The sequence below is a fragment of the Procambarus clarkii genome, chromosome 19, assembly GCF_040958095.1.
Source record: "Procambarus clarkii isolate CNS0578487 chromosome 19, FALCON_Pclarkii_2.0, whole genome shotgun sequence".
In the NCBI taxonomy this organism is placed as follows: Eukaryota; Metazoa; Arthropoda; class Malacostraca; order Decapoda; family Cambaridae; genus Procambarus; species Procambarus clarkii.
In genome coordinates this window covers 26056794-26080834 of record NC_091168.1, presented here as the reverse complement: position 1 = coordinate 26080834, position 24041 = coordinate 26056794, and the positions used below count along the sequence as shown (strand labels likewise).

Below are 24041 nucleotides of genomic sequence, written 5' to 3'. Positions count from 1 at the left end.
TATCATATGACAATGATATTAATATATACTTAAAAAAAAAATCTCACTTGGTTGGTATAAGTCATTCCAACTGTCTGCTCTCCAAGAGGTAAATTTTTAATATATATATATATATATATATATTATATATATATATATATATATATATATATATATATATATATATATATATATATATATATATATATATATATATATATAATATATATATATTTTAGTATATTTTGGTAGCAGTCTTTCTTGTAAACATATGTTGTTAAATATGACTGAAAAAGTAACATTAATAATTCTAACATGAATTTTCTCAATATTTTTTTTTTCTTTTTACTGTTGATGGTAATTGAAAAATCAATTCTCCAAAATTCATTTTTATTTCTAGTCTGACACGACGCTTGAACGTGTTTCGTAATAACTTATTACATTTTCAAAGACTAGTTTACACACACACAACTGTAACCTGAAAACACTAAACAAAGTTCTACTTATGCTAACACTTAAACAGCTTGTCTTATATACTCGCATTTGGGTGAGGTGATATGTTGCAACAGTTTTGGATGAGGTGAACAAACTTTTGACCAACACAAGACAGAACACGGAACATTGTGTATTAATTGGATAAATGAGAGGGAAGAATGGAAGTAACTGCAAAGGGCCTATTGGCCCATACTTCCTCTTGATGCTTCTGTATTGGTACAGAGTCTTGAAGTGGGTAGAATATAGTTGTGCATTAATTGGCTGTTGATTGCTGGTGTTGACTTTTTGATGTGTATTGCCTTGCAGATGTCAAGCCGCCTGCTATCAGTGTATCTATCGGTGATTTCTGTGTTGTTTGTTAAGACTTCTCTGGTTGTGGGAAGAGATTATATGTTCCTTGATGGAGCCCTGTTGCTTATGCATTGTTAATTGCCTGGAAAGAGATGTTGTCTTGCCTATATACTGAGTTCTTTGGGGCTTACAGTCCCCAAGTGGGCATTTGAAGGCATAGACGACGTTAGTCTCCTTTAAGGCGTTCTGCTTTGTGTCTAGAGAGTTTTTCATGAGTAGGTTGGCCGTTTTTTTTGGTTTTATAGTAAATCATCAATTGTATCTTCTGATTTTTGTCTGTAGGGATAACGTTCCTATTAACAATATATTTCAGGACCCTTTCCTCTGTTTTATGAGCTGTGGAAAAGAAGTTCCTGTAAAATAGTCTAATAGGGGGTACAGGTGTTGTGTTATTTGACTCTTCAGAGATTGCATGGCGTTTCACCTTCCTTTTTATGATGTCTTCAATGAAACCATTGGAAAAGCCGTTGTTGACTAGGCCTTACCCTACAGAGTTCTTCATTGACTTGCTTCCATCCTGAGCTGTGGCTGAGAGCACGGTCCACATAAGCATTGACAACACTCCTCTTGTACCTGTCTGGGCAGTCACTGTTGGCATTGAGGCACATTCCTATGTTTGTTTCCTTAGTGTAGACTACAGTGTGGAAACCTCCACTCCTTTCCATGACTGTTACATCTAGAAAGGGCAGCTTCCCATCCTTCTCTATCTCGTAAGTGAAACTCAACACAGAATTCCGCTCAAATGCCTCCTTCAGCTCCTGCAGACCTGTGACATCAGGTACCTGTATAAAAATGTCGTCAACATACCTGCAGTATATGGCAGGTTTCAAATTCATGTCAACTAAGACCTGTTCTATGGTACCCATGTAGAAGTTCGCAAACAGGACACCTAGGGAAGAACCCATGGCGACCCCATCTACTTGCTTATACATGTGTCTATCAGGGCTCAAGAAGGGTGCCTCTTTAGTACAAGCTTGGAGTAGTTTCCATAGAATGTTTTCTGGTATGTCAATAGGAGTACAGGGTGGATCATGATACACTCTGTCTGCTATCATCCCGATTGTTTCATCCACAGGTACGTTGGTAAACAGTGATTCTACGTCCAACGAGGCTCTTATCCCTGTGGCCCGTGTTCCCCGCAGTAAGTCAACAAATTCCTTTGGAGACTTCAGGCTGAAAGCACAAGGTACATAAGGAATCAGCAAGCCATTGAGTTGCTTCGCCAGTCTGTACGTGGGTGTGGGTATCTGGCTGATGATTGGCCGAAGTGGGTTTCCAGCCTTGTGTGTCTTGACATTTCCATACGCATACCCAGGTTTGTATTCCCCAATTATCTTTGGTAAGTGGAGTCCGGATTTCTTGGCGTTCACAGTTTCAATCAATCAGTTTACCTTTGTTTTCAATTCGGCTGTAGTGTCCTTCGTTACCCTTTGGAATTTAGTATGGTCAGAGAGTATGAGGTTCATTTTCGCCAGATATTCGTCTTTTTTAAGAATGACGTATATTGGCGACTTGTCACTTCTCCTGACCACTATCTCCTTCTTCTCACGAAGGCTCTTAGCTGCTGCTTTGAGCTCGGAGGACTGTATGGTGCTTCTGTAGTTGCCTCAAATCTTTCCTCCTTCTGCAATAAGTTCTGCTTGCAAAGTGTCTTTGGTGGTAACCTTTTGTGTCTCGAGGTCGAATATGTCGTCCAACAGGATCTCCAACTCCACTTTCCGGGTCATCTCACTTGGTCTGGACATAACGTGACAGTTTATACCCAGATTTAGGAGAGTGACTTGGTCCTCAGTGAGGTTGATTCCAGCAAGGTTCAGGAAGCCATCTCTTGGTCATGGAATCGCCATCGACAGTAAAAAGAACCCTTTCTTCTTTTCTTCATTCAATTTCCAATATGTTACACCACAATGGGTATCGCCACCACAGGTAGCACTACCATGGGTAGCACCACAGTCTCTAGCCACTTTCAAGAGGCATGCTTAAATAGAATAAATAATAGTTAAATGTATATGAAAACTAGAATTAACAAGTATACAAGAATGCTGATGCATGTAATGCAGGTCATGTTTATGTCCAACCACTCCCACTCATGTTCTTGTCCAACCACTCAAAACGTACTCCACGCTGGAACACAGTGGTAGCTGAGTCGTCACCAGGGTGCAAGGTGTATTCCTCGCTGGAACACAGTGGTAGCTGTGTCGTCACCAGGGTGCAAGGTGTACTCCTCGCTGGAACACAGTGGTAGCTGTGTCGTCACCAGGGTGCAAGGTGTACTCCACGCTGGAACACAGTGGTAGCTGAGTCGTCACCAGGGTGCAAGGTGTACTCCTCGCTGGAACACAGTGGTAGCTGTGTCGTCACCAGGGTGCAAGGTGTACTCCTCGCTGGAACACAGTGGTAGCTGTGTCGTCACCAGGGTGCAAGGTGTACTCCTCGCTGGAACACGGTGGTAGCTGAATTGTCACCCGATGCATGCGCGCTTCTCTACAAAAATCAGCATTTGACCTGCTCATACTTGAGATGGAAGCCGTGGTTGTCTATATCTTCCGCGATCAGTTCTGTGCCATCGGCAACCATTGTCATCTCAAAGCTGCTGCCTGTCGGAAGAGCACAATATCGGATCATTTATATTTGTGAAGGAGAGACTAAGGACACTGAAAGAGCAACTGAGAATATATTGTTAGTACTCAGATTAAGTCACCCCTCTCTGTCTCTCTCAGAATAATTATCTTCTCACTCTAATCTATAGACCAACAATCCCCCCACCCCCCCTCTTTTACATATTATTTTAACTATTTCCCTGCCTTTTTAACACTTTCCACATATATGCGACTCGAGAACTTCATGACGTCTATTATGAAGCTAAAATACAAATTCCCAAATTCCAAAAAGGATGCATTTGAGGATTCTTTGTTTTAAATTATATATTTACTATTTTTACTCAGCGTTGTGGTATCTACTTTATCTACTCTCGAATTATGAAGCCATTATTTTTAGAGCAAAATACTTGAGAATTCCGGACTACTCTTGGCATCAGGAGTAGTTTCAGCTTCTAGCATCAAGAAATACGAGAGATTTTCAGAGCTCCTCCAGCTCCTCAGATGGCGGGCAGGAACCATGGATGCAATGAGCATTTCTTCTCTGGATCACCACACTAAGGCGCTGAAAGAGAAAACTGGCAGTTTTAGGGTCTCTAGTTTCAATTAGCTTGGATCCCAGCTCCTTCAAAAAACTAGCAGCACTGAGTGGCAATGGGGACAAAAGACACCAAGTGACAATAGGGACAAAATTGTAGTGGTGATCAAGATCTCTGTATTTACATGACTTGGCTGCTTCCCGGTGATTGGCAGCATCTCCTGCCTGTGCAACACTGAAGTTAACATAGGTGTTAGTTAAAGTTGAAACGCAAGTGTAGACCCACATCATTTGTCTACCATTCTTCCAGGGGTTCACAGTGATCCCGTCTGGGCGACCGACAGGCTCAACAGAGTTGCGGGGCATTAGGTAACGGGGTTCTTTCTCTGCTGGACAACCGGCTGTAGTAAGGCTTCTCTTAATAATGTCATTAATCTCGCCGTGTCTTGCATGCCATCCTCCTGTCCTTTGGCATTTGATGATCTTAACCCTTGTTGTCGGGGTGATGACTCTCCTTTCCTTCAACGACGACTTCAACTTGCGATTGATGCCGTGTCGTCTTGGGCTACCAATCATGGCTTCACGTTCTCTACAACTAAGACTTGTGTCATGACTTTTACTCGGAAGCAGGTAGTTCTTCGTCCCACTTTGTCGCTTTATGATCATCCCCATGTGTACAAAGATTCTGCTAAACTTTTGGGATTAATCTTTGACACTCGTTATGACACTCGTTGACACTATGGTCGCCCCATATCTCTAACCTCCGAGTTGAATGCTCTAAGGCCTTTAACCTACTTAAGGTTTTGTCCCATACTTCTTGGGGAGCTTATAGGCGAACGTTCCTCTCTTTACATTCCTCTCTCGTTCTGTCTAAACTCGATTAAGGTTGCCCTGATTACTTGTCTGCTTCTCCTTCTACTCTTCGCCGTCTTGATGCTCTGCACCATATTGGGTTACGCCTCAGCTCTAGTGCCTTTCGTTCGACTCCTACCCTCAGCCTGTATGTTGAAACGGGCTCTTCAGGACCGCCGTGATCGCTACTGTCTTCGCTACCTTGTGCGGTCCTTACAACACCCTCACTCTCGCTTATGTCGTTCTTTGACTTTTGCCCCTCCTGTAGTTCCTGTTCCTCTTCACCACCACCTTCCTGCTATACGGTTGACTCGCCTACAGAATTCTCTTTCGGTTAGTGTTACCAATATTTCTCCTCGTGTTGTTCCGCCTTGCTCGCATGGAGGGTCCCCTTTCTTAAATTTTGTAAAACCGTGACCCAAGTGACTAAAGTTTTTACTCCTCCTACAGTTCTGAAACGCCTTTTCCTTGAAAACTTTTCTTCCCACTCCCACTCCATTCCCGTCTTCACCGATGGGTCTAAGTCTGCAGACGGTGTAGGCTACTCTAGTTTTTTCCTGACCACTCCTATATGTGTCGCCAGCCTCCGGAGGCTAGCACCTTCACGGCAGAACTTGATGCTATTCTCTATGCTCTTCGGCAACTGCGGGTACAACGTTATGCGTTTCTGTTCTCATGTTGACATCCTTTCTGATATTTAGCGCCCTCTGACTGTTCCGCATATTTGATGGTGCTACATAGCCTTCCCGGCTTGGTGCCTTCCTTTGATAATTACTTCATGTATCCTGGCCGGAAAGGATTGACTAGGAGCCAATCCTTAACTGTAGCCTCTGTTCACCCAGCAGTTAATGGGTACCTGGTTGTTTAACTATTTGGCAGGTCGTATTCCGGGGAAAATTAAGATTAAATACCTGCCCAAAATGCTATGCGTGCTTGTGGCTTTACAAGAATGTTAGAACTCTTGTATAAAAAATAAAAAATAAAAACATATGGTAAAAACTAGCACATGGCAAAGGGAATTACCAAAAGGTCAGAGAATTCACAGAGAACCCAAATAGGAAAGTGAATTCAAGGGAAGCTGATATTAAATTTGTACCCCCTAATAAGACCTCAGAGGTCTTTTGCCAGGTGGCAAAACTGGAGACTAGGCCACAAGAGAGAACAGAACTCAAGGGAGAGAACAGAACACAAACGAGAGAGAGCACTAATATGAAATCAATATAGTTACCAAGGCTCAAGATCAACCCAAACTTCTGCAAATTCGCATAAAAACAAATCACAATAAAGGAAAGGAGATCCTACTGAAGAAGTGAAAGGACGGAATAAAAAAAAAGTTTTACAAATTCAAGGAACTGTGTGAAGCACAAATGCTCGACTCTGCAAGTTTGAGGTGTAGGTGAGTACATATAGACGGGTGCCAGTTCCCCAGGCAACGCTACAAACTGTGCCAGTGCCTCCATAACACTCACTGGTGACGGAATCCGGAAACTTGGAGCCGCAGAAGATGTTGCTGACTTCCGTCTCCTGTGGTATGCGGCCTCCGGGGATAAAGACGTAGTCAGTGTTACCGCACAATTCGTCCGTGGCCGAATCTGTTGACACGAAAAAATATGTGAGAAAAATCGGAACATCAATATAATATGATCTTGGGTGATCGACCCAGAGATAGTGATGATGTGGAGGTATTTTGTTTATATTTTATTGCTTGGTTAAGTATTCTTTGACGTGAACAGTTTAAAGGTTTCAAATGGCTAGAATCTTTCTTGTTTATGAAGATTTTAAAGTAGTTTAATTTATTGCAACTTTACTATGAATTATTCTACGGAAATAACTTATGGCACTTCTATGACTTTTCAAAAAATAATACCAATTTTTCTTATTATTAATCTGCATGTGAATTCATAATCCAGTTTTGTAATCTGAAAGGAAATTAGCCTATATATGCATATCAAATATAATGTTTATAAAAAGTGAACAAGACTGAGCCATTACGTCGTGAGTGTAGTGGATGATGTGCACATCGCTCCTTTTTTTGAGGCCGGTACTGGATAGTACAGTTATGGCCTTGGCTAGAGAGCTTTACATAACCAAACAGCAGTGGTTGTGGTCCCAACAATGGGAAACCTGTACCCTACCATCGCTAAAAAATTATTGTTGGTGATTTAAGGGGCCACGACGACAAAGGTGCCGTATGCGCTCCGGCGGTAAACGTGGAAGGTAAACTACAAAGCCGAACGGTTATATTAACGTCGCGTGTTGGAGGACACGAACACGCCTTGTCAGTCTTACCTGGGACGCGGTCGGGTCAAGATACCTGCTCCGCACCTTCCCCCCCCTCCCCCCATGCTGGGTACTGAGATGGAGACTCAGTCACCAGAAGACATGGCTACTTCTCACGGCGTTATTAACATGGACCCTGAAAGCAGCCAGTCAGACGAGGAGGGCGAGTATCTAGAAGTTCTGACAAGGAATAAGAAGAAACGAAGAAGACAGGAGGCAAGGCGTAGTGTGGACAGTAATACACTTAACGGAAACGATAAAAGAATGAAGAACGACGCCGAGACTGATGCAGACAAACGGACGGAACGATGTCAGGAAGGTGAGGATCAGCGGAGATGGAGGCTTCTCTTCCCTGCCTCATGCACGTTGGCCTATCATCAGAAGCTGCTGTGGACCGTCAAACTCGGAAGAGAACACCGCAAGTTCGAGCCCCTGCTGAAGGAAGGTGTAAACAGACCTTACTTAACGGTAGGTTCTAGGGAGGCAGTGACGTTTCTTAGCCAGCAAGGATATGATGGAATTCTTATGGAAATACCGGAGGGGAACGAGCAGCTGACGAAGGTAATTATCTATAAATACCCTCAGATTCTGGACCCCGAGTTTATACTCGACGACCAACGATTTGTGTGGGCCAAGCGTCACCTTATTAAAGGTGAAGCTAGGAGTCAGGTGGTGGCTCTAGTGAGAGGTGACGTACCCGAAAAAGTGTTCATCACCGGGGCTGGCTACAGGCATGTAGCAAAGTATGTGGAAGAGCCCATAATATGCCTGAAATGCTGCAGATGGGGGCATAAATCCTGGAGCTGTCAAAATGATCCACGATGTCGTTTCTGCGGAAAGTCTCACCTCTCTACTGTGTGTAGAAACAGACTGAATCTGGGTGAGAAAATAGTTCCCAGATGCTGCAACTGTGGAGGTGTTCACAATGCGAGCTCGGCTGTGTGTAGCAAGAGGCCGAGTATGGCTGTTCTCCGGCCGGTGAATGTTACAGAGCAAGCAAGAGCTTGCTCCAGACACCGGGAGCACAGCAAAACAGTCTGCCCCAAACAGTGCCAGTGAACCGGACGAATGCGTGGGTAAAGGAGTCACCTTTACTTAGGCAGGCTCCAGCAACAAGCAGCCACGCCACCACTCAGGACTCCGGCAGTGACAGTGTAACGGTGAGTGAAGTGGCTACTGTGGCTCAGAGAGAGGGTCATAATAATATGGTCAAGGAAGTGTGGGCTGAACTTAAAAAAGTTGGTGAGTTCCTCCAAAATCTGGGGCAGAGAATCGAGTCCATCGAGGCTAAATTAAACGTTCAGGAGGTCAAGGAAAATCACAAAACGGTGAAGGATAATCAGGATATAGTGGTTGAGGACAAAAATGAAATATTGAGTGATGAAATGAAGGAAAGTGAAGTGTGTGTGAATGATGGTAGTCGTAGTGAAAGGAAGAACCCTATAATTACACATAAAATGAAGGAATCATTTGGGCCAATAATGGACATCTCAGGGCTGAAAAAATCTCTTGAGAATCGCAATGTCGCTTTTACTGGTGAACTTGGGAGGAGGTGGGAGATGTTATACAAGGTATGGCTATCATTTAGTGAACTTATTGAGGATGACTTAGGCAATGAATTGATTAATAATGGATCACCCTAGACTGAAAGTGTTGTCATGGAATGTTAATGGTTTGAGAAACAGGGTTACAGATGTTCATTGTTATGTGATGGGAAATGATATTGATGTTGTAGCTCTCCAGGAGACAGGGGATAGGAATGAAGGATTATTGAAATTAAATGGCTATAAAGGGTTTCACCTCTTCGCTGCAAATAACATCAGAGGCACGTCGATTTATGTTAAGAACTCCATACCAGCAGAGTTAGTAGAACCGCCATCAAAAACGCAAGGTATAGAGAGTGTCTGTGTTAAATTATCATTAAGGGAAGGGGAATTTATTGTAGTTAATTTGTATGTATCCAGGAACTGCTTCGACGCTAACTATTTACCTGACTGCATTTATACTAATCCTTCACTGGTCATTGGGGACCTTAATGCTCGGCACACAAGCCTTGGGACAGTGGGTAGTATTAATGCTAATGGGGTCAAGTGGTTACAGTTTCTACAAGATCATCCAGATACCTGTCTATTGGGAAACAATGAACCAACTCACATCAGGGGAGGACGGCTTGACTATGCCTGCATTTTAAACTCTCAGGGGATTATGGGGGAGGCTCGGGTTGTTCGGGAACTACTTAGTGACCACTTTGCCTTGAACGTTGAATTACCACTGGGGAAAAAACAAGTCCACTTTCAAAGGAAAAGGCTAAATATTAAGAAAGATATGAAAAATTATTTTATTCAAAATATGGGAGATTGGTATCAACATTACACGCCGCTCTGCGTTGATAGTTTTTACGAGGACATGGTCGAGAACATAGAGAAATTAGTACAGAGGGAAAATAACGGGGGCAGGGGAAGCAAGACGCACGGACCTAAGAAATTTAAATATTCCAATGATCAGCAAGTCAAGGGATGGGAGAGAATGCTACGGGGTGCGCATAAAGCATGGTTAAAAAATGGAATGAGGGATGAAGAGAAAAATACAATGTTGGAAGTGGCTAGGGAATGCAGTCAGGTGAGGAAGGAGGCGCGGGACAGATACTGGCAAGACTTTGCTCAGGCCATTGGTAATACTAAGAACCTTAAAGACATATGGAGAGCAGTAAATAAAGTCAGGGGTTGTAAGACTAAATTCATTGCTCACTCAGATCCAGGGAAAGTTGCTAATGAGTTAGTAGATAAATGGGCAAGTGCTGCTGGTATGGAGTCCTTACCTGCAGACACGAGAGTCGCCATTGAGTCATGGGAAAATATTAGAAATGGAGTAACTTTATGTGCCTTAAATACAAGATCTATAGCATGCACTGAGATAACCCACGATGAGCTACTGGATGCTATAAAAAGTGGCAGCTCCACTGCTCCGGGAAAAGATGGAGTAACGTATGACATACTTAATTATTTAGCCGGTATGAAACCTAATCCCTTACTTGATTTGTTTAATATGAGTTATAGAGAGGGAAAGTTACCAAGAAAATGGAAAGAGGCTGTCATCATTCCTATCCCTAAGTCAAACGGAGGCTACAGACCTGTCTCCTTAATATCCTGCTTTTGTAAAATGATGGAAAGGATTTTGTTAAATAGGCTACTCTACCTTGTAGGTGATAACATGTCCAATAATCTCTTTGGTTTTATCAAAGGCAAAAGTACTGCGGATTGTCTCTTAAAGTGTTTGTCTAATGTGGATGACAATTGTAGAGTTTTTGTTGATCTACAAGGAGCGTTTGATAAAGCCAATGGGGAAGTAATCTTATACGAATTAGCCAATCTGGGAATAACAGGGAGATTGCTACACTGGATAAGGGATTACCTGCAAGGCAGAAAAGGTCAGGTGTATTACCAGGGATACATGTCTGAGGAACGGAGGTTTCAGTTAGGTACCCCACAAGGGGGAGTATTAAGTCCCACCTTATTCAATGTATTAATGAACAGATTAGCATCAGAGATGTATCCTCCAGGGGTCACGACGATCATATATGCTGATGACATTCTTATACAAGGCACTTCTGGGAACAAAATTCAAGATGCTCTTAACATACTTGGTACAACCTGTCACAAGTTAGGCTTAGTTATAAATGCAGATAAAACCAAATACGAGTATAGGAAACGAAGAAATATAACACTTACTCTAAATGGTGTGGAACTGAGCCGTGTACAGAAGTACAAGTATCTGGGCATGTATGTTGGATACACATGTGAGAGTAAAAATGCTGAAATAAATCATATCAGCACCTTATGTAAAGCCCGTCTGCATCCTCTAAAAGCACTGGCTTTTTCTGGTAAAGGTGTTGGGGTACCTATCTTGCGGATGTTATACATAAGCACTGTTCGATCCCTGATAGACTACGCAGCACCCGTATTGTCTTACACAGGCCAAGGCAGAATTCAAAAAATAGAGCTGATACAGAACGAGGCTATGAGGATTATTCTTGGATGTCAAAGAAATGCAATGATTGAAATAATGAGAATGGAATTAAATTTACAGAGTGTGTGTGATAGAGTCCGTGACATTAACACTAGAGTATCTATTCGTTTCATGCGGAGAAAAGGAGGGGATAAGCTGTTTGAGAGCGTTCAGACCTGCTTGAGTGACGTACACACTTCCAGGAAACTGAGGGAGACACGCTATACGAGAGGATTAGCTCATGACCTCAGGGAATACGACGTACTTGACTGCTGTAAACCCTCTCGAAAGTGTAATATGTCTGCTCCCTGGAAAGTACAGAAAATAGACGTCGAAATTGTACCCCTCAAGGTGAAAAAGATTCATCATGAACCGGGACAATTACGGTGTTTGTATGGAAGCATGATATCTCGGTTACCAAGAGGCAACAGTTTACATGTATATTGCGACGGGTCGGTGGCGGAGGATGGCAGGGCGGGGTGTGGTGTCCTAATAAGGGATTATACGGAGTTTGGGACTGTGGACAGGATAATTGAACTCCGGCTTAGTAATTATATATCATCCACACAAGCTGAACTGCAGGCCATTCTGGCGTGTTTGGAGGAAGTACGTCATGACGACAAAAATGTTTTTGTATTTGTCGATAGCCGAGGAGCACTGGAGTCCTTAAACAGTCGAAACCCAGTCTTCATGTCTATAGTGGAGGACTGTAAGAGAAGAATAACTGAGATACAGCTGAAAGGTTATAGTGTGAAATTCATGTGGATTCCATCTCATGTTGGAATAGTGCTCAACGAGGTGGCGGATGACTTGGCCAAACGTGCCACATCAAAACCACAAGTTGACATTGAATGTGAATTCACAATGAGACAAATAAGAAGCAAAATCAGAAATATTCAGGCACAGGCGGGAGTGGAGAGGAGAGAGATAATGTATGAGAGTAGTCAAACCATGCAACACTACATGTATGTGAGTCAAAACACCCATTTCACTTATGGTAAAAGGAGAAATGCTTGGAGTGACTCTGTGTACATGCGGCTCAGGCTTGGGTACAAATATTACTGGGAATATGGGATAGATGTTCATGGTAATGACACGAAGTGTAAACTATGTGGTATGTTAAGGTCTCACACCCTTGCCCATTATATTCTTGATTGTCCGTTGATTAGTGTATATAGAAACACTGAGATAAGGACTGTTCCTGAACAAATAGCCTGGATGTGTCACAACGGAAAGGTTGATGATATTCTTGAGAGATATAAGAATTTTGCACCAAGATTGTAATATTTTGTTGAATTATCTGCAGATGTCTTGCAAATTGTCTATACAGTATACCTAGGTCATAAAAGTATTTGTGTGTACGTCTGATAACATACTACTTGTGAAGGAGGAAATGTATATTTTTACCTCTCAAAATGTTTGGTAATGTGTTTATTTGTGATGTGTGTCTATGTATATATTAACACGTTGTACTGAATGGGGTGAGAATAGCTTGAGCTACCTCATCCCTTTGTGTGTATTTTACCTCAATAAACGTATTTCAATTTCAATTTCAATTTCAACACGCCTTGTGGCAAATAAACACTGACAGGCAGAGGTTTGGGGAGCCCCAGGTGTCCCCTCGGGGAGGCAAGCACCGGGGTCCACCTCACTCAGAGAATACTGGGAAGCAAAACAAAGCCCCTCCTAAACTCGTACCCAAATAGCCAAAAACTCTTTCCAGTGCCTCCCGGCAGAGCAGAAGCAAGCCTCCCACCACACCCTGGGCCCACCAAGACCTGTCAACTCCCGGCAACTCTCGGGCAAGCCGGCGCCGGACACCGTCTCTCTGCCAGAAGAACCAGTCAAGAGACTGAAAAATATAACCTGGGTTCACAAATCTGTGACCCCGGAGGAAGAGTGCGGACCGTTGAATAGGGATGCCCGACGGCAATATCGAGTCCCACTCCCCCCCAGGCGGAGCAAGTGTCCAAACGACCGGTCGCCATCAAAGGTGAACCAAGAGTTCCTAAGAATTAGAGAACTGCCATGCAGTGTTGATATATGAAAAACTCTTGGGCAAAAAAACTCGAGGGAATACCTACTAAATGGAATTATATCGTCAATAGGGTTTCCGGTGAGGGTGAAAGCGTAGTTCTCCTCTGCGGCCGTCCATTTGACGCTGCAGTATCCAGGCTCCTGACGTACACACATCTTGTACGTCTCTTGAAGGTGACGAGTACCTGTCCAAAACCAATCCAGTGTTAGTCATGGTTCATGTAGCAAAATCTAGATAAAGCCACATCCACCTCCAATGAAAATTTTTAAATTTATATAATAATATAAATAACTATTAGTAAAGTTATTAATTAATAATAAAAATATTATGATAGGTAAATTATCACAGGCAAATACAGCATCACAATTAAAGCTAGTTAGTCTGTGGTCATGTTCACATCTCTGTCAGCTGCCTCTATTTATCCTGTGGCAGAAAATCTCTGTTTGGCTGACTCTGATCTTGTCTAGCCTGGTAACTGTTGTCTGAGCCTACTAATTAACACTAGACAACTGGTGCCAGGGATCCGTCGAGGGGTAACTCACTGAGTAGCCCCAGCACATCGACGGGGCAGTCATTACTTAGTAGGTTGACACCACAAGTCAACCTATACTTTCATATTTTTGGGGGGGTAAATGTTTTGTAGAGCTCTGCACACAACCTGCCCTCTTACAAAGAACGTCGCATTTCGATCATATGCGTTACATAAGGCCAAAAATGGTCGTACTTGAAAATGGAAGCGGCTCGGGTGTCCTTAGTCCCCTGTGAGTGGGGCGGGCCTTATGGTCCAGGACAGAGGTTGCGCGCCTCCTGTCTTCTCCAAAAGGAAAACGCAGAGGACCCCTCAACCAGACCCTTTGGCTTCCGTTACAAGTGAATTATCTCAAGTCTACATGTTTTACAGATTTTAACAAACTCAATCCTTTCTTTGCCAAACCGGGGTTTTACACAATTCTCCCATAGGGAGCCGGTCGGCCAAGCGGACAGCACGCTGGACTTGTGATCCTGCGGTCCCGGGTTCGATCCCGGGCGCCGGCGAGAAACAATGGGCAGAGTTTCTTTCACCCTATGCCCCTGTTACCTTGCAGGAAAATAGGTGCCTGGGTGTTAGTCAGTTGTCACGGGCTGCTTCCTGGGGGTCGAGGACCAGGCCGCGGGGACACTAAAGCCCCGAAAGCATCTCAAGATAACCTCAAGATGAGGGAATTGTGTAAAACCCCGGTTTGTGTCTCGGAGAGACTACGGGAATCGTGAAAGAGCAGTAGCAATCCCGGTTGCAATTCTTTTGGCCATGTCGTGGCTCAGTCGATTAAGGCGCGCCTGGGATCATCCTGGACGTAAGTTCGAACCCTCATCACGGCCCTTGTGGATTTATTCATTTGATATATCACGTTATTGGGATTTGTGTATGTATCTACTATGGCAACCCGGCCTCAGACCAAGTCCATTGCATCCAGCGATCGACCCAAAAGATGCATTCATAAATTTTAATATGATGTTCATTCAAAATAGGAATCTTCTCAAATGTAAATTAATATTGTAATATATTAGCATACTGTACATGTCCTAAACACCTAACTTAACCATTGGTTAGGTCAGGTGTTTAGGTTCTCTTGGCAATTATTTATATTTATAGTACATGATTATCTTGAGATGATTTCGGGGCTTAGTGTCCCCGCGGCCCGGTCCTCGCCTCCACGCCAAGAAAGCAGCCCGTAACAGCTGTCTAACTCCCAGGTACCTATTTACTGTTAGTAACAGGGGCATCAGGGTGAAAGAAACATTTTGCCCATTTGTCTCCGCCTCCACCGGGGATCGAACCCGGAACCTCAGGACTACGAATCCGAAGCGCTGTCCACCCTGCTGTCAGGCGCCCCTCAGGTGTTTCACGTGGGTGAAACATTTACCAGTTCGTCCTCAGACCAAGTCCATTCCATCCAGCGGTCAACCCCACAGACGCATTCATAAATTTTAACATGCTGTTCATTCAAAACAGGAATGTTCTCAAATATAAATTAATATTATAATATATTAGCATATTGTGCATGTATAGACATAGGTTAGGTTAGGTTAGGTTAGGTTAGGTGTTTAGGTTCTGTTGGCGATTATTTGTATTTGTAGTACGTGGGTGAAGCATTTGCAGCGTTGTGGTTCGAACAAAATTCGTCAGTGAAGCACTTGTTCCGGAAGTGTTCGAACGAAATCAGTTGTGAGTCGTGTGTAAACCGTTTATCATTCATAAACAGGGGGTTTGGCGGGTGCATGGAATGGACTTATGGTCATGGTTGGTGATGACGTGTTGGCTGAACATGGTGAACAGAGCACTCACCAGGCTTGTCTGCGACCTGTATTTGTGTGGAGGCGTCGATGTGGTAGTTGAAGCTCCTAACGTCTCCACTCAGACCTGTGTAGTACTGGGCGCAGCCTGCTGGCGCTGACGGAGGGAAAACACCACCATGTTACTAAGTACCTTGTCTAAGTGGGAGGTCATCATTCAGCACAGTAGTCAACAACAATTTTAACAAAGTTCGCTGCTTATTTGCTCATGATCATAATAACTACCAGATTTGTGCCGAGTTTACAATACTCCAGCGAGTTGCCGCGACACAAGGTTAGTTAACATTTACAATCATTAGTGAGGAGTGAGTATTCCCAGGTGTGTATTCACCAAAGCTTAGTGAGTGACAGTAGTGAGCATACCTAAGTGTAGACGATGAACCACTATAACGTGACTGAAGATATGATGACCGAACCACACATCAGAAGATGAAGAAATTGGCACGTTCCTTCCTCCCTCACACACGGCTAGATAATAATCCAGGACGGACCGAAACGTCGTCGTTTCTTCATCTTGTGATGTGATGGAGGTCATCATACCCAAGTGTACACTCACCAAGGTTTGGGGATTGACAGAAGATCTGCTCCACCTGGATGTCCCAGGAGGACGAGGGGTTATCTTCCGTGTTGACCACCATCACCTTGAAGGGTCCCGCGTCCCCACGCACGTCAAAGTACACTGACAATATACACAAGATTAATATAATAATAATAATAATAATAAAAGTGTAAATTATAATCTGCTGCCGTATTGAGGCGATGTGTATAGTCAAGTACCAGACCTCTGGTGATGGCACATGGCATTCTCTTATCTATAACTGTAAGAGCGAATGTGTGTGTGTCTGTTCTAGGCCAGAAGCTTGGGGAAGAGCCTTGGCTAACTTTGCATGGGGATTGGTGACGGGTAGGTGATTAACATGGGCGAATCGGCCCCATTGCGATCCTTCCACGAAATTGGTGGAAAGTGGTTAATTTATTCTCAGACTCGGCTTTCATGGCACAACCTTTTGGTGTCCAGGTCGACCCGTGCACCGGGTTGTGACCCGTGCACCGGGTTGTGACCCGTGCACCGGGTTGTGACCCGTGCACCGGGTTGTGACCCGTGCACCGGGTTGTGACCCGTGCACCGGGTTGTGACCCCGGGCTCCGAACACTTAAATGGGGTCGACTCAGACGTCGCCGGGTACCCACTATAGCTTTCAGTAAATGATATAGCGTTATTGGAGACAGGAAAGGGCTATTCCCGAGGTCATCTAAACAATACCCGTAGATGAAACCCGTCGTGCTTAACCTGACTGAGGCAGTGACGTGCACATCACACACCACACACAGCACCACACACACACACATACACCACACACACATACACAGCACCACACACCACACACACACACACACAGCACCACACACGTCACACACACACAGCACCACACACACACACAGCACCACACACCACACACACACACACACAGCACCACACACGTCACACACACACAGCACCACACACACACACACACACACAGCACCACACACACATACACAGCACCACACACCACACACACAGCACCACACACGTCACACACACACATACACCACACACACATACACAGCACCACACACCACACACACACACACACACAGCACCACCACACACGTCACACACACATACACCACACACACACACACACACACACACACACACACACACAGCACCACACGCAGACCGCTGAGATACAATAAGCGGATATTTGACCGAGGCAAAAGAATGGGTGCTGTGACAGGGCTCAAGTCTATACTATTTAGGGCTGGATTGATTCATGGTTGCCTCCCTTCCAGCCTGCCAGTCTCCTTTCCTATTAACCTGCCTAACAGCAAGTTTACCTCCCTAGTAACCTGCCTGACAGCCAGGCTACCTCCCTAGTAACCTGCCTGACAGCCAGGCTACCTCCCTATTAACCTGCCTGACAGCCAGGCTACCTCCCTATTAACCTGCCTGACAGCCAGGCTACCTCCCTATTAACCTGCCTGACAGCCAGGCTACCTCCCTAGTAACCTGCCTGACAGCCAGGCTACCTCCCTAGTAACCTGCCTGACAGCCAGGCTACCTCCCTAGTAACCTGCCTGACAGCCAGGCTACCTCCCTATTAACCTGCCTGACAGCCAGGCTACCTCCCTATTAACCTGCCTGACAGCCAGGCTATCTCCCTATTAACCTGCCTGACAGCCAGGCTACCTCCCTAGTAACCTGCCTGACAGCCAGGCTACCTCCCTAGTAACCTGCCTGACAGCCAGGCTGCCTCCCCTAGTAACCTGCCTGACAACTAGCCATCCTGCCTCCCTATTAATCTGCCTGACAGCCAGCCTCCTTCCCTTTCAACCTACCTGACAGGTAGGCAGCCTCCTTCCCTTTCAACCTACCTGACAGGTAGCCTGCCTGACAGCCAGCCTGCCTCTCTATTAACCTGCCTGGCAGCCAGGCTGTCTCCCTATTAACCTGCCACTCACAGTGCTGGCCAGAGTTGAGGCCGCAGATCTTGGGGGAGAAGCCGCTGGCGCCCATCACCTGCAGGTACTGCTTCACACACGCGCCCTCCGCGGTGGGCTCGCTCAGCTCCGCTTGATTCATGTCCAGTCGCAGCTGTCGGGAAGATACCGTTGTTGTTATTTATAGTTTACATACACACTCACTCTCACTCACTCACTCACTCACTCACTCACTCACTCACTCACTCACTCACTCACTCACCTGGCAGACACCGGTGACCTTGGTGATGGAGAGGGAGCAGGTGCCCTGGTCGGTGGCCTGGGTGTGGCTGCTGGTGAAGTACAAGAGTCGGGCAGAAGAGGAGGTGCTGCACGTCTTCTCGACTAATGTGGGCGGTGTGCGGGCGGACACAATCACAGGCACACACACACACACACACGCCAAGGAAAACAGAAAGGATGTTGAAGCATCAGAGATTAAAGTTGAATCTATGATTTTGCACAGAACTATAACACATGTTGAATCATAATCTGAATAATTTATCAACTCAGCCTTTATTCCAGCCCATTCTCAAAGCCATTGGTTCGTTAATACAGCTACTAGATCCTTTGGTTTACAAAAAACATTCACACAACGCTCAACTGATGACGCTCGAGCATTTTTCGAACAGTGTTTCGCTGACGTTATCTGTTCGAATCGCATCTCCGAAAATGCTTCACTTACGTACAACAAATACAAATAATCGTCAACAGAGCCTAAATGCCAGACCTAATCTAACCTAAGTCTAACTATGCATAGAAGTTTAATGTATAATAATATTAATATATAAATGAGAACGGCCACATCTTTAACGAACCTGACATGCGGAGATGTTGGAGAGAAGCATTGTCCGAGGAATGTTTGAACGTCATCAGTCAACCCGTCCTGAGACCAAGTCCATTCCATCCAGCGGTCGACCCCAAAGATGTATTCATCAATTTTAACATGCTCTTCATTCAAAACAGAATTTTTCTCAAATATAAATTAATATTATTATATATAGGCATGTTGTGCATATTTAGACACTGGTTAAGTTTGCTGTTTAGGTTCTGTTGGCGATTATTTGTATTTATAGTACGTGGGTGAAGCATTTTCAGCGTTGTGGTTCGAACAAAAGTCGTTAGCAAAGCACTTGTTCCGGAAGTGTTCGGAGGTCATCAGTTGTGAGTCGTGTCACTCTAGTCTCTCGTGTGTGAACCATTTTTCATTCATAAACAGGGGGTTTGGCGGGTGCATGGAATGGCCTTTGGGTCTTTGTTTGGAGGACGGGCTGCATCAGTTCAGCCCGTCCTCCAAACAAAGATCCAAAAGTGATTCCATGTACCCGCCAAACCCCCTGTTTATGAATGAAAAGCGGTTTACACACGACTCACAACTGCTGACGTTCGAACACTTCCGGAACAAGTGCTTCACTGACGAATTTTTTTCGAATCACAACGCTATAAATGCTTCACTCACGTACTACAAATACAAATAATCGCCAACAGAACCTAAACACCTAACCTAACCTATCCTATGCCTATATATACACAATATGCCAATATTTTATAATATTAATTTATACTTGAGAAAATTCCAGTTTTGAATGAACAGCATGTTAAAATATATTAATGCGTCTGTGGGGTCGACCGCTGAATGTAATGGACTTGAGTCGAGGACGGGTTGTCAGTTGAGTAAAAAAAAAATCAAAATTCAAAATTCAAATGTTTATTCAGGTAAAGTACATACATACAAGGTGTAATACAAACATTGATGGATTTATAGATAGAGCTAGTACATACAATGCCTAAAGCCACTATTACGCAAAGCGTTTCGGGCAATACATGAGTACAGGGCGTAGATAAATGGTGTCTACTGTAGACCAAGGTCTACTGTAGACCTTGGTCTAAAATGTCTACTGTAGACCTTGGTCTAAAATGTCTACTGTAGACCGAGGTCTACAGTAGACACTAGTTGATATTTTTATCAACTAGTAAAGTTGATAAAGAAAAATAAAAATATTTTTATTTAGTCACCCCAAATTACTCTCTCATTTTCTCTAATACTAAAAAGAAGGAACAAATTTAAAGGATAACTATACAAATTAGTTAATTTTGCCGGGGACAGGCAGTCTGGGAATGTATATACGTTAGTCGTATACCAGGGATCCTTCCCCTCCACCCCCCCCCACCGGGTTGAATTACTGACCCAACTCAGGATACAATTCCGCAACAAATACCTAATTGTATTTGCGCTGCTTTTTCAGCCATGTTCCCCCCTATTTTATCTCTATTTTTATTTGTTCTCAACACATTTTATTCTTTATACTCGATTAGTATTAAGCTTTAGTCATTTAAGTTTATCATGCCCGAAACGCTTTGCGTAATAGTGGCTTTAGGCATTGTATGTACTAGCTCTATCTATAAATCTATTACCACAGTCTCCGTGGTGTAGTGGTAAGACACTCGCCTGGCGTTCCGCGAGCGCTATGTCATGGGTTCGTATCCTGGCCGGGGAGGATTTACTGGGCGCAAATCCTTAACTGTAGCCTCTGTTTAACTCAACAGTAAAATGTGTACTTGGTTGTAACAACGATTCTTCGCGGCGGGGATCGTATTCCAGGGACTTGCCCGAAACGCTACGCGTACTAGTGGCTGTACAAGAATGTAACAACTCTTGTATATATCTCAAAAAAAAAAAAAAAAAAAAAAAAAAAAAAAAATGCTTTGCGTAATAGTGGCTTCATTAGTGTGTATAACTCCTGTCCTCCACAAGTGTACAATAATCTTATGGTCTACGCACTTACATTCTTTGGAATAAAAATTGGAATTTTTAATTTTGAAAGTGCCCTATCCTAACTTACCAGAGGACCCACGAACAGAAAACGGGACGTTGTCAATTTCGCAAGTCTCTACCATGTTCTAGTGCGACAGTTCTTGGGTAAAGTATACGTCAAAATACGACGTGTTATTAGGAGGACGGGTTGAACCTATTTACTGTTAGGTGAACAGAGGCATTAGGAGAAAGGAAACGTGCCCAACCATTTCTGGCCCGCCCTGGAAGTCAGAAAGTAAGTCGAGAATGAACCAAACTGTACTACTGGTGACCTTTCAGGTCAAGAGATGGATACTGAATTGAACTTGGATGGAATGTGATATACAAGACTTATTAGGCATTTTTGTGTATATATTTTACCTTTTGCATACTTTTAACTCTTATTTACACCAAAAAATCCCAATATTATAAAATTTATACATGAGTGACGCACGTTGAAGGGTTAGTTAAAGGTAATGATGCTAAAGGTAATAATGTTAGTTAAAGGTAATAATGAAGGAGGCACGCGTGATGGTCGGCAAAGCTTGAAGTTAATAAGAGAATAAAGTCAGCAAAACTTAATATAAGAGACTTTGAATAATACTAAGAGGATATAACGAAAATAAGTTCAGACTGAATTTCAATTAAAACTTGAAATGGAGAGAAGCATAGTTGAGAAAGGGTTTATATGACGGAGGCGGTTCTGGGTTCTGGCAAGAGTTGAGTATAAAACTTTTGAACAAGACCACCTCTGGGAAAATCAAAATATGAAAAGAAAGCTCAGAATAAACCTTGACATAAATCCTGAAACAGAGAAACGCTTTAGGATGATAACATTGTAGTTGAGGAGTGAGAGGAGGGCGGAGGAGCACTCACAGACACAGCAGTTCCCGAAGCCGAAGGAACAGCTGCCCTTGACGACGCCAGAGTTCTTGCTGCACTGGAAGTATGGGAAGCAGAAGCCGCTCCTCCCTGAGGCCTCACACTTGTTGAAGTTCATCACCACCACCACTGTAGGGAGAGTGTGGACACTGCAGCACCTGCACAAGCCATGGTTCACCAAGGGTCAACATTGTAACACACACACATACAGCCCCGCTCCTGTGCCAGGTAAGTCCACTACGAGCTCACCATAGCCCGTGTTACTTGCAACTTTTTGTTCCGAGTGGCTGAATCTAAAACAACAACAACATTGCATGAGCTGAATACGCTCTGGTGTATAAAGTAAGGGTAGACATGGCAGCACCTGGAACATGGGAAGAAAGGTAGATAGAGAGCGAGACACAGGGGGAAGGGTTAATCACCCCTACACAAGAACACAGTGAAGGAGGACTTACACTTCGGGTCGCGGATGGTCGTGATGTCCCGTGATGCAGGGGAGGCACCCATGGCCTGGACCAGACTCACTGCCACCGTCACCGCCACCCTCCAGGTCATGGCTCCTGTTACCGCCACCCTCCAGGTCATGGCTCCTCCACCCTCCTCTCCGGTCCTCTAGCGAGATCACGCCCCAGGTGTCAGACCTGAAGCAACACCGGTGAGAGACTGCTTGATAAAGTTAGGAAAGTCGTGTCAGCGGTGACGTTATCAGCAAGGGGGAAGCAGGACGAGGCAACGATCACTTTAGATTACTACAGTGATTTCCGAACTTAAAGAAGTTACATCGACCCGCCTGAAGCTCCGTGACCGTCCTCTTCTATATGATTTGTAAATAATTACACTAATAACAATGTAAAGGTGTTCTCCCTCTAGATATATAATGTGCATAGTTGCATTAATTACATATTTACACTTGTTTGTATATATCTATATAAATGGCAATATCTGTGCGAGAGTTGAGGCCAGACGCTTGGGGCTAGCTTCACTCAATTGTTCCCAGCAGTTGCTATTGGGTACACACCCAACATGGGCAGGTTGTGATTGGCATCAAAGAAGAGCGTGCCAAGGGACAGTGCCACCGTCATCATGGAAATCAAGTAACACCATATCACTTTATAATACTAATTATGATTATTATTAGTTATTATTTTAAAACCATATTGGAAACTGTATGCACTGATCACACCAAAATTTAAAAAATCTAATTTAGGCATAATATATACATAGTATATAAAAAGGCTTTATATACTTATTTATATTTCTGAATAAAGCCTCTACATGGGCCACTGGAGCCTGGCCGCGTGTGTCAACTTTGAGGAAGCGTGCTGGAGCCTGACTCGGCTGGAACACGGCGCCGCTTGAGCACCAGACCTAATGCCAGACTCAGTAATATAACGAATTGCTCCATTAGACCTCTGATGACGCCCTATTATTACACTGTTAATGTACCCCTACAGACCCCTGTAAGCTTTCTATTAGGCCTCTTCAGGTATCCCTTCACACTACTGTAGGCGCCCCATTTGGACACTGTAAGCGTCACAATAGACCAGTGTAGGTGCTGCATAGCCTCTACAGGGCTTCCATTAGCCACGATAGACGCCACATATGGCTAATGTAGGCTTGGAAACCATTGCAGTAATTGAGTGTTTATCTACTTCAAAAACTATGATCATAAAGCAAGAACAAAAAAGACTTACACTGATGGCCTTGACTGTGTCTGGACAACCCACTGTTTCCTTGTGGTCTCACTCTTTTCTTGTGGCCCCACTGTTTCCTTGTGGTCTCACTCTTTTCTTGTGGCCCCACTGTTTCCTTGTGGCCCCACTGTTTCCTTGTGGCCTCACTGTTTCCTTGTGGCCCCACTGTTTCCTTGTGGCCCCACTGTTCCCAACAGTGGCTGTTGAGATTGTGAAGGAGCGGCAGCACTCTACACGAGGCTGTAGACGCAGACGAGGGCAGGACTGGCAAGGGAGTGACAGAGAGCTGGTCACCTGTGTCTATATAATGTGTAATCCAGGCATGCGGACGGGGCGCAGCTCACACCTTGGTACTATAGTGACACCACCACTTAGACAGTTACTTGACATATATGCCACCACGGAAATGTGGGACATTCAATTCATAAACCAAAAATATAGTATTTCAATAATATTATTAAATCTTACTCTATAATTGAGACAGTTTTCGTCCAGAGGGGTAATCTTGCAGGTACTTTACCTCGACCAAGTGATCCAAATGATTACAAACAGATCCACTGGGATGGCGTTATCTGGGCCTACACTACTGTGTTATGATGACTGGCATTTATAAATTAATGTTATTTATTTCATGTTATTGTCATTGTGTTTGTAATTTACTGTAATCCTGTTTCGAGAT

The 24041-nt window shown here is 44.1% G+C and overlaps 1 protein-coding gene and 1 long non-coding RNA gene across 2 annotated transcripts in view; one reads left to right on the top strand and one right to left on the bottom strand.

Moving 5' to 3' along the window:
- The window catches only part of LOC138366242 (uncharacterized), a 137605-nt gene that overhangs the window by 68256 nt on the left and 45308 nt on the right, over positions 1-24041 (top strand). The window lies entirely within an intron of this gene.
- LOC123757705 (uncharacterized) lies at positions 353-23613 on the bottom strand. Its single transcript, XM_069327177.1, has 9 exons — positions 22124-23613; positions 21663-21797; positions 18216-18337; positions 17975-18107; positions 16026-16148; positions 15462-15566; positions 13182-13319; positions 6282-6404; positions 353-3422 (listed from the first exon to the last, which is right to left on the bottom strand). Exons 1-9 carry the CDS (start codon positions 22251-22253, stop codon positions 3319-3321), a joined length of 1113 nt encoding a protein of 370 aa, XP_069183278.1. The 5' UTR covers positions 22254-23613; the 3' UTR covers positions 353-3318.

Bases quoted from the DNA above. Each gene is read 5' to 3' on its own strand.
- LOC123757705 (XM_069327177.1), bottom strand. From the start codon at position 22,253: ATGACCTGGAGGGTGGCGGTAACAGGAGCCATGACCTGGAGGGTGGCG. The intron at 16,149-17,974 runs GTGAGTGGCAGG...GTATATTGTCAG, and splicing joins CCTCAACTCTGGCCAGCACT to TGTACTTTGACGTGCGTGGG. The intron at 6,405-13,181 runs GTAGGTATTCCC...TCGTGTCAACAG, and splicing joins TGACGATATAATTCCATTTA to ATTCGGCCACGGACGAATTG.